The 10,724-nt window shown below is 35.5% G+C and overlaps 1 protein-coding gene across 1 annotated transcript; it reads left to right on the top strand.

Annotated features, from left to right (window-relative positions):
* The first annotated feature begins 1,179 nt into the window (after positions 1–1,179).
* LOC142106678 (olfactory receptor 5V1-like) lies at positions 1,180–2,121 on the top strand. The gene has a single exon (XM_075189666.1). It carries the CDS (start codon positions 1,180–1,182, stop codon positions 2,119–2,121), a length of 942 nt encoding a protein of 313 aa, XP_075045767.1.
* Positions 2,122–10,724: the final 8,603 nt, after the last annotated feature.

Raw genomic sequence — 10,724 nt, 5'->3', positions numbered from 1 at the left:
TCAACAAGTGGAGATGTTGCCTATAGCAACCAATCAGATTCTAGTTATCATTTATTTAAATCATTCTACAAAATGACAGCTAGAATCTGATTGGTTGCTATAGGCAACATCTCCACTTTTTCAAACCCGCAGTTTAGTAGATATACTCCCATGACTCTGTAAACTCTATGAAGATCGTGAACATGAGTACATACACACTGCAGAATCAGAAGGTGATTGGAACGAGATTATCAAACGTGCTGACCAACCAAATGAGACGTCAATCAGTACTTTGGGACAACTGTCGTTCATCATGTGAATATACACACAAGCATGATATCTGACCAAACGGTCGTATATCAACTGATTGGCTTGAAATACCTCTAGTGTGTACCGAGCCTAAATGTAAATTAATCCACCCGTGTTTTATGGCCTAATCTGTTACAGCTATTCCCAATAACATTACATTAATTTACTGTGATCAGACATACAAACGTTATTATTGAACTCATTCCCTATTCAACACATTTATACATATAAACTATATGGTAACACATCTACCCTCACTATAAAATATATAAAAAATCCGCTGTGATTAAAGTAATTTCAATATTATCTATGATGTATTTTAATTAAACAATTACGCATCTGATAACAACTTGTCCTCTCAGCACTAAGCTGCTTATGTGGTGTATCTCTGATAGCTGTGCCTTTTCTGGATATTAAGATCAAAATCCTGAAGTTGGATTATACACTTGTGGGCGTTTATACAATAACATTCCAGATAGAGGTTTCTGTATGATATTGTGGGACTTATCAGTTCCTAAATGGAGGTCAATTCTGAGCTTTTTATATTGTGGGTTTTATGTGCATGACAAGTTTGTGATTTAATATTTACAATTGTTATATAGTTTCTCTCTCTTCTTATATAGATTTAGCTTTTAGGTGATGTGTCTTTATTATGTGTATGTTGCTTTATTTATCAATTCTGCCGCATTTATTAGTAGTTTAAGTCTACCTTTTGCGCTGTTTCTTCTTTTTATTTGTTTTGCTTTACGAGAGTCTTAGCAGCCATTTATAAAGAGCAGCTTTCTCTAACTTCATTTTTTATAACATTCTTGAGATCCAGAAGGATCTATCTTTTTTGATATTATCAATTTCACCTTCATTTTCTTTTCACAGATATAGGTGATTGACTGAATGGCAACTAACGAAACTTATTTTGATGACTTTATCCTATTAGGATTTTCTGAGGGACAGATCATGTTTTCACTTTTAATTGCAATGATCTACGCACTGATTAGTATTGGGAATCTTACTGTGTTTAGCATTATTCGGATTGGCCGCCATCTTCAGACACCGATGTACTTTTTCTTGAGTTGCCTATCCATATTAGACGTCTGTTACGCTACAGTCACACTCCCGGCTATGCTGGTCATGGTCGTAACTGGCAATAGGAGGATATCCTTCAACAGGTGTTTTACACAGCTCTATTTCTTTGTGATGTTTGGAGGAGCAGAAAGTCTTCTTCTAGCTACCATGGCATATGACCGATACGTGGCCATATGTAACCCAATGCACTATCTACACATTATGAATAAGATGTTCTGCTCGTATTTTGTAGCAGGATGCTGGATCTGTGGAATCTTGATCTCTGTGTTTCACACTTGGATGACTTTGAAGTTGAACTTCTGTGGAGATCGGCACATCAACCATTTCTTCTGTGATGTTCTTCCAATGTTGCAACTAGCTTGTAGTGAAACAGACAGCACCCAGTTATTATTACATATTGTTGCAGTTTTTTTAGGGGTGTCCCCTTTTCTGCTTGTGGTAAATTCATACATACATATAATTTCTACTATATTGAAAATTCACTCTTCTGCAGGAAGACAGAAAGTCTTCTCCACATGTTCCTCCCACCTCATTGTTGTTACTGTGTTTTACATGACAGCTACTTTGAACTACAATAGTCCTATTTCTGGAAATTCCTTTATCGTTTTCCGAGTGTCATCTATTCTATATAGTGTTGTACCTCCATTGTGTAATCCTGCTATTTACTGTCTGCGAAACAAAGAGGTGAAGACAGCCTTGAAAAAAGCACTCAGGTTACATTTACAACCTGCTATTCTGAGATCCAATTAGGCAATTTTCAATATACTTAGCTAAATAGGCCTTTACCTCTAGGTTTGTGGGACAGCGATTGGGACTCGTTTTTTTGCACCATTTATCCACAATTTATTAATTACATCAACTGCGGGCAGGGAGTCAACACAGCCCTGATGGCACGTGTAGTGTCTTTGTTACATATTTCATAGTTTACCTGGATTCCACTGTTCTATTTTGTGAAATACCACATAATCTTTTGACATAAGCATAGTGTACATAATATAGACACAAAAAACATAAACAACAAATGTGTAATAAAAATTGTGAAATATAGTACATAAACCTTTGCAGTGTGGTGTCCACGCTATATTTTATAATACATCTATAGAGAAGTAATGAATGGTGGTCTCATAAGTGAGTTCTTAGGTGTATTGGTGCAAACAGGAGATGATGACCAGCAGCTAAGTTGTAGTGGTCCGGAGACTGAATTGGAGTCCAGTGGCGGGAAGGAAGGCAGGACGCTACAGGATAGTTTAAGAAAGAATGGTCAACGACAGCCGGGTTTGATACACAGTGAAGCAAATAGGCAAAGGGTTCAGGCAGAGGCGTGGTAAAGGACAATCCGAGGTCAGTAGATGAAAGGGGGAAAATAGGATGCAGCAACAGGAACTGACGGCAAGGACACAATAATCTGCCAAGGAAGATGGTAACTGGCAAAGCTTATATAGGAAGTCAGGGGGTGGGTCAAAAACAGACAGAACACAAAGTGAAGGCAGGCTGCTGTCCAGCAACCAGAATAGCTCAGTCAGCAGTCTACAGAGGCAGAAGTTCCGAGTTCAAATCCTGACAAAAGGAAAATACATTGGAGGAAAATACAGGTGGTAGTGTCGGGCTTCAGAGGGCTATGGTAAGTTATGGTAGAATATATGCTTCAATGATAAAATTATATTTTAAGCTTTTAAAAGTAAGGAAAAGGTAACAACAATGGCAAAAATAATGAGGGATAGCTTACTATCGGAAAATATAAGGTTGTTGCTGGGCGATACAATTGCTTTTTATTCTCTCCTACTTTTTCTCACCGATCCCTAGGGCTGCTTTAACACCTCAGTGAGTCCAGGGCAAAAGATCACATTGAAGGGCCACCAATCCCCCTTTCAATGCACAAATGGCAATATGTGACTGTATCCCAAAACTAGGCTGTAGGAACTACCCTATGCTTGAGAGCAAACATGTTTCACCTGGTACAAGTTAATCTGTTTTTATTTTAGAGGCCAGGATAGTGTTAGAACTTGAGTTAGTCTTTTGATTAGACTTAATTGAAATACGTTTAGGGTTAAAACCTGATGTAGGTTTTAAAGTAGGACTTAGGCTAATGTAACTGTCAGTAGTTTAATTATAATATTGATGCTAGTATTTTTTTTACTGCAAATTCCACATGAAAGACACGGCTCTCCTCTATAACATAAAAGGTCCACGGCCTTTCTAGGACACAAGGTGGCTAAGATAAAATCACTTGTATACAGACTATATTACCAGTAAGAGTAACACTGGGCTTCTTGTCCTAGTGACCTTTGTGCCCCATTCTTTAAATGGCTCTGCCTGCCCCCCAAAATAGTAATGAAGATTATTGAGTGGAATTATATGGATATTTTTGAGTTGACGAGTGAAGTTGTACTGAGGAGGGAGGAGGGCGGCGGTCATGACAACAATAAAGTTAAAGATTCATAGGGGATTGGGTAAAGCGGTTTTTAGCATAGGGCACCAAGGAAGTAAACAAGGGTGAGTCCAGAATCCAAAGCCAGGTCAATACATGATATAGCAGATCAGCAAGCAGGGTTTCAAAGGGTTAAGGCAGAGGCAGGTCCAACTATTCTAAATCAGGGTCCAAAGCAACAAGTCAGTGTCAGGTACTTAGGCTGCCTGTTAACAGAATCACCTCGCAATGCCTGTATGACAGAGGGTCCCTTTTATAATACCTATAGGCGCTTATTGATGACCTCAGCATGAAACTTTCAGAATGAATGGAAATGAATAGAAAGTTCTGCCCATGCTCAGAACCGTTAATTGTTCCTAAGCAGCGCAGGAATCCAGACCAGACTTCTGATTGAAGAGAGCCTGAGCGAGACAGGCAAACGTTGGAGACCTGTAGCAGTGGGCAAACATTAGAAAGTGGCTTTCCCTAACAGGTAATGAGCTGTCTGTCCGGGCCGGGGACTGTCATGCCGCTGCTAAAGTCCACATTAGCGGTGACACAGAGGAGGCTCTGATTGGGTCCTCAGGGAAGGGAGGCACTGATTGGATACTCAAACAAGGAGGCAATGACTGGACACCTGGGTACAGGAGGCAATGACAGGACACTCTGACAAAGTGAAGTCCAGATAGAACAGTGGCAAAAGGTCACCTCACAATAATATTGATCACTTTTCACATTCAGAATAAATATGAAGACTCAAAAGAGAGCTTCAACAATGACTACTTGTTTTTTTAGCAAAAGGGAAAAAAAATATTTTGTTTGTAATTACTCTATGTCAAAATTGAAAATACTAATACTAAATTATATTTCAATATTATATGTGTGACGATAAAATCTTTAAACAAGTATGTTCCTCAGTAGAACAATAACTGTATATTGGGAACCTTTGAATTGAATACATCATATTACACAGAGACTTTAGGAAAGAAATATTTTATCTTGAAAATTCAATGTAAAGTGAACTCAAATTCCACTTATTTGGTGAAAATTGGTGTTAGACGTCTATCCTGACAGAGACCTAGAGAGGGAACTCCTATTGTTTTACTACTCAGTGGGCTTGATATGGAATAAATATAGTTTTATATTTCACACTCTCTTTAAATATGACTTCTAAAAAGGAACCATCCAGGCTACACCAAAATATTTTTGAATTCCATGTTGAACAATATTATTTTTTGTTTTTCAACCACCACATTAGTGAATATAACCCAAAGTTTACGAAGTATTCAAAATAAGTAAACAACTAAAATTATTGGATACATTTTTACCCCTTTGAATACTTGGGCTAGGTTGTCAATCATATTTCCGTGCCAAGACTAGACATATTAAACACTTTAAAAAATATATTTAGATTTCCATTAAAGGATTGCTTTGAGGATTTACAAATTTGTTCTATTGATCCATAGCTCCCATAAGTGAGAACACAGTCTCTGTGGATCCGCTCTGTATGTGTTATGTGCCTAACCTAAAAGTTTAAAAGATGAGATTCATTCGACATAATCCCCTGGAAGCCTATAACAGAACTCATACATTTCACTTGCATTCCGAAAAGATTTAATCATCAACTTTTTTGAAAGACAATTTCAACCTTGATGAAAATTATTCTTTGTGATATATATACTGTTCTCTCCTGATTAGTTTTAAAATAAAACGAAATAATTTTACAATTAGAATGATAATAGATTAAGTTTAATTCCAAATAATACAAATAGTCTATAGAAAGTATTTTTTTTTCGGGAATAATGTTTATTGGTAACATCGCAAAAGAAAGTATGCACAAAATATACCAGATGTAAAGGTAAGTAACCAAACAAAGGGCAAGAAATAATGTACAAGACATTGCACAAAGTCCACGATAGACTTAACCAAGAGTTATACATACATAAAATAAATAGGACTTTCTAGATATTGTCAGCAGCGATGTTCATTTTTAAAAGGTAACCGGGTAAGATGTGGAAGAAAGAGGGGAGAAGGAGAAAGAGGAGGAAGAAAATAAAGGGTGAATGGGGGAAGGAAAGAGAGAGAGATTTATAGAAAGTCTCAGTATTAGATTATACATATAAGTAACATTTAAATAGATTGTTATGAGATATAATCAAATTGTACATTTCCTATTCTAACACTAAATTGGAATATTGAACACACAGAATGAGATAGTCACAATATATGCGTCATTCTGAATTTGGTGCACAAACATTTCACACATTACTCAGCAGAATGATTGGATCATAGTTGCCCCAGCTCTGTTATTAGACTATAAATTCAGCAATATGAGAATTTACAAATACAGTGCGGAATGTCAGTCTGTGGAGTGACAACACTAAAGTGGGGCTTGAAGATGGTAACACCGGACCTGGTAACGTGGAATATATTGTAAGTAATGAGAGGGACGGGTGGATCTGCTTCTGTGGAGCCACTGTCTGTGCCTTTAGCTACTTCAACAAGTAAACTTAGGTCTATATATTTAGTACAATTGTATCTACATCACTGAACTGTTGTCATATTTAAAGATAACACATTGTAGCATAAAGCTGGAGCGCCCCTTTAAAGCTTTGCAATGTTAGTCTTCCACAGGGCAGCATGTTTCTGCTTTTGCTGGTGTTAAAACCCTATTGTGTCTAGCAGGAGGAAAAAAATAATTTTAAAATGTCTATGCATTAGTATAGCCCAGTGATGGCTAACCTGTGACACTCCAGGTGTTGTGAAACTACAAGCCCCAGCATGCTTTGCCAGCTATTAGCTAGTTATCTACTGGCAAAGCATGCTGGGGCTTGCAGTTTCACAACACCTGGAGTGTCACAGGTTAGCCAACAGTGGTATAGCCCATTGATTCTGAGAAAGCATGAGATCCATAAATCTAATTATATAATGCAATCTACTGTATATTAAGCAGGAGCCTACTCCTCAATCTTATGTTATGTCGTATTATCAGTTGCAAATAAAAAGAAGAAACAATGCTAAATGTATACTGTATTCTTAAACTACTAATACAAAGTGAGTAAAGATAGTTAGATTGATATATATTACAAGTTAACCCGTGCATGATACTCATGCATTCTAGTCAAATCAAGCTACTTAAGGTCTTAAAAAGGTTCTTGTCATGCATTTGGGCCTAGCCCAGGCCTCCTCAGGGGAAGAGCGTTACTTCCCGACGCAAGCGCCCTTTTTAATGTGTGTTCATGAGGTAAAATTACCTCACGAAAATGAGTTTGACCCCTCAACTCGTAAATTTAGCCTTTACTACCCCTCCCACGGGGGGAAGTGGGGATGATGGAAGATAACTGACTTGACTATTCTAATTTTTTTGTCAAATAATGTCAGTATACCAAATTTCAGGTCAATTGGATGAGCTCTTTCTGAGAAAATAGTTTTTTCCACACACACACACACACACACACACACACACACACACACTAACGCACGCCTCTACACATGTGTGTTCATGAGGTAAAATTACCTCACGAAAATGAGTTTGAGCCCTACCAAATTTCAGCCCTTTTTGAATTTTTTTCCCCACACACACTAAGAATTTAGTAGGTCAGTGTATAACTCTGCCCAGCAGGTGGCGCTGCAACTTGGTTTTTTTTTTTCACACACACACACAGACAGACAGATGCCACTAAGCATTTATATATTAGATTACTATTTTTTATTGGACATGCACAGTTTACTACTTTTAGATATTGCATAGAGCTTTCCTATTTAATTATCAGGGGTGTATGGGTATGTATGTTAACTCATAGCTCCTGTGATCTAAACATCTCAGCGTTTTTATTAAATTAATTTTGCCCTTTATGTATAAAGCATTTCTACACAGTACACATCTTGGTGATGAGAGCTAGAGGGGTGATATTTTAATAATGAAATTAGGACCTTTTTGGTCTGAATTATTTGGAGTTTTAAAATAATACTTTTAATTAAGATAATTAATTTAATTTTATAAATGTATTATTATATCATTAGGTTAAGTTAAGTTAATACTTGGTCTAGATTACCAACCATATTTCCGTGCCAAGACTAGACATATTAAATACATTAAAAAAAAAATTTAGATTTACATTAAATGATTGTTTTGAGGATTTCCAAATTTGCTCTAGGGATCCATAGCTCCCATAAGTAAGTGATAACACAGTCTCTGTGGATCCCCTCTGTATGTGTTATTTGCCTAACCTAAAAGTTTAAAAGATGAGATTCATTTGACATAATCCCCTGGAAGCCTTTACCAGAGCTCATACATTTCGCTTGCATTCTGAAAATATTTAATCATCAACTTTTTTTGAAAAAAAAATGTCAACCCAGGTGAAACTTATTTTTAAGATATTTATATATACTGTTCTCACCTGCTTACATTTGTTTTTTTTTGTTTTTTTTTAATTATGATAATAGATTAGGTTTAATTTAAAAGAAAGCAAATAAATTGTTTTAGCTTTAGGATTACACAGATAAAAAACATTTAAAAAGATTATTATATGATATAATCAAATTCTACATTTTTATTCTTACACTAAACTGGAACATTGAACACACCGAATGAGAAAATATATGCGTCATTCTAAATTTGGGGTACAAACATTTCACACATTACACAGCAGAATGATGGGATCATAGCTGCCCCAGCTTTGTTCATTGATTATAAATTCAGCAATATGTGAATTTACGAATACTGTGCGGAGTGTCAGTCCGTGGAGTGACAAACTAAAGTGGAACGGGAAGATTGTAACTCCGGACCTGGTAACGTGGGATATATTGTAAGTAATGAGAGGGGGGCGGGTGGATCTGCTTCTGGGGAGCCACTGTCTGCAGACATGGAACAACTGAGCTCAGAACCTCACAGTGACGGCACAGAAATTTAAAACCAATTCATCTTTTCTATTTCTGAACCCTTTACATAACATTTGTTTGCCCTGAACAGTAAAATTGATTCACAAACCACTGATATCAATAAAAAAAATAAATCAGAATTTTAAACTTTTTTGGGACCCTATTTGCTAAATATTTCACTGGCTATAAAACGCTGACATTTATAAATATATTATCTTATTATATTTTTTTACTGATCTGTATGGGTAAGTAATTCTAATAAATGTATAAGAAAGCAAATAAGGGACTATTAAGTATGTTTTAAAATGTTTTTTGCTGCACTGGCGATGAAGGTGAACCCCGCTTTTTGAGTTTATCGTATAAAAATAATAGTTTCTTTTTATTATTTTTAGCTACATCAACAAATAATTTTAGGTCTATATATTTAATACAATTGAATCTACATCACTGAACTGTTGTCATATTTAAAGGTAACACATTGTAAAGCTGGAGCGCTCCTTTAAAGCTTTGCAATGTTAGCCTTCACAGGGCAGCATGTTTCTGCTTTTGCTGGTGTTAACACCCTATTGTGTCTAGCAGGAAGAACAAATCATGTTAATTCCTCTATGCACTAGTATAGCCCATTAATTCTGAAAAAGCATGAGATCCATAAGTCTAATCATATACAAATTTCATCAAGCAGGAGCACGCCCCTCAATGTTGTGATATATCAGTTTCAAATAAAAAGAAGAAGCAGTGCTATATGTATACTGTACTCTTAAACTACTAATAAAAAGTAACTAAAAATATTTATTTGATATATATTTATTTTATTTTTAAATTTTTATGGTCATGCCCATTTTACTACTTTTAGATATATTATTCTATTTAATTGGTTATCAAGGAATTTTGGGTATGTTTGTTAACTCATAGCTCGTGTAATGTAAACATCTCAGTTTTTAATTAAATTAATTTGCCCTTTACGTTTAAAGTATTTTTTTTACATTGTACACATCTTAGTGATGACAGCTAGAGGGATGACATTTCAAGAAATGAAAGTAGGTCATTGAAGTTTGATAGGTCAATTATTGGGAGTTTTAAAATAATACTTTTATTTAAAAAGGTTTTATAAATGTATTATTATATGACAGACAAGGAATAAATAAAAATAGTGATGGCGCCATCATTCTTTTTATTTATTTTTTGTTTTACTTGTTTGAGTTTTTTGTGGGTGTAGAGTGGGAGTGGGTTGCTCCTGTTCTTTGGAGCGCAAATTAGTTTTGTTTATTTTTCACACAATATTATTATATCATGAAGTTTTATTCATTTTTGGGCTTTGAGTGATGCTCTGTCTCCTGCCTGTATACTCTCAGGTAGTTCTTTCATTCATTTTATGCTGAATGTATTAAGCTCTCTTGTGATTAAATGAAGCTTCATTGTGGCACAAAGTAGCGATTGGGGATTTTGGAAGTGTGTATCATTACCATTCATTATCTGTTATTACCGATAACACCAGCTATAATATCTGCTAATCTATATCTAGATTAATCATAAGAGAAACCCAGTCTACTGACACGTGAAGCGTCCCAATCAATTATCATAATGATCAGGAGACCAGGGAAAGAAGGGGTTAATAGTGGGCTACTAGATATATAGCAGAGTGACCGTCTAAATTTTATTTTATTTTGAATTTTCTTTTCTCTGTAGTGTGGTTGATCCCTATATATTTCTGCAATTTGACTAATATTTCTTTGCTTAAAGATTGGTGTTAGTTTAAACTGTAATATGGATAAAGGCTTTTGTAGGTCAGCCGCACCAGAATGAAAGAGTGCTCAATTTGAATATTTAAATAGCATGAAAAGGACCGTTCAGTTATTTTTAGTTATTAAATGATATAAATAGAAAAACCTTGGTCATCTTTTTATAAGTTAATAGGATTTCTACTCTTGTTTGATCATTTGAATAAAGATAGGAATAATCAAACTTTGGTTATTTATAAGTGCCGGTTGCGGTCTTCATACAAGGTTATGACTTATGGTTATAATTTTAATTTTGATTAAAAATTAATGGATATATATTTGGCCTT

The sequence above is a fragment of the Mixophyes fleayi genome, chromosome 11 (genome assembly GCF_038048845.1).
Source record: "Mixophyes fleayi isolate aMixFle1 chromosome 11, aMixFle1.hap1, whole genome shotgun sequence".
In the NCBI taxonomy this organism is placed as follows: Eukaryota; Metazoa; Chordata; class Amphibia; order Anura; family Limnodynastidae; genus Mixophyes; species Mixophyes fleayi.
This window is presented reverse-complemented; position numbering and strand designations above follow the sequence as displayed.

Coding starts and splice junctions, on each gene's coding strand:
- LOC142106678 (XM_075189666.1), top strand. CDS start 1,180: ATGGCAACTAACGAAACTTATTTTGATGACTTTATCCTATTAGGATTT.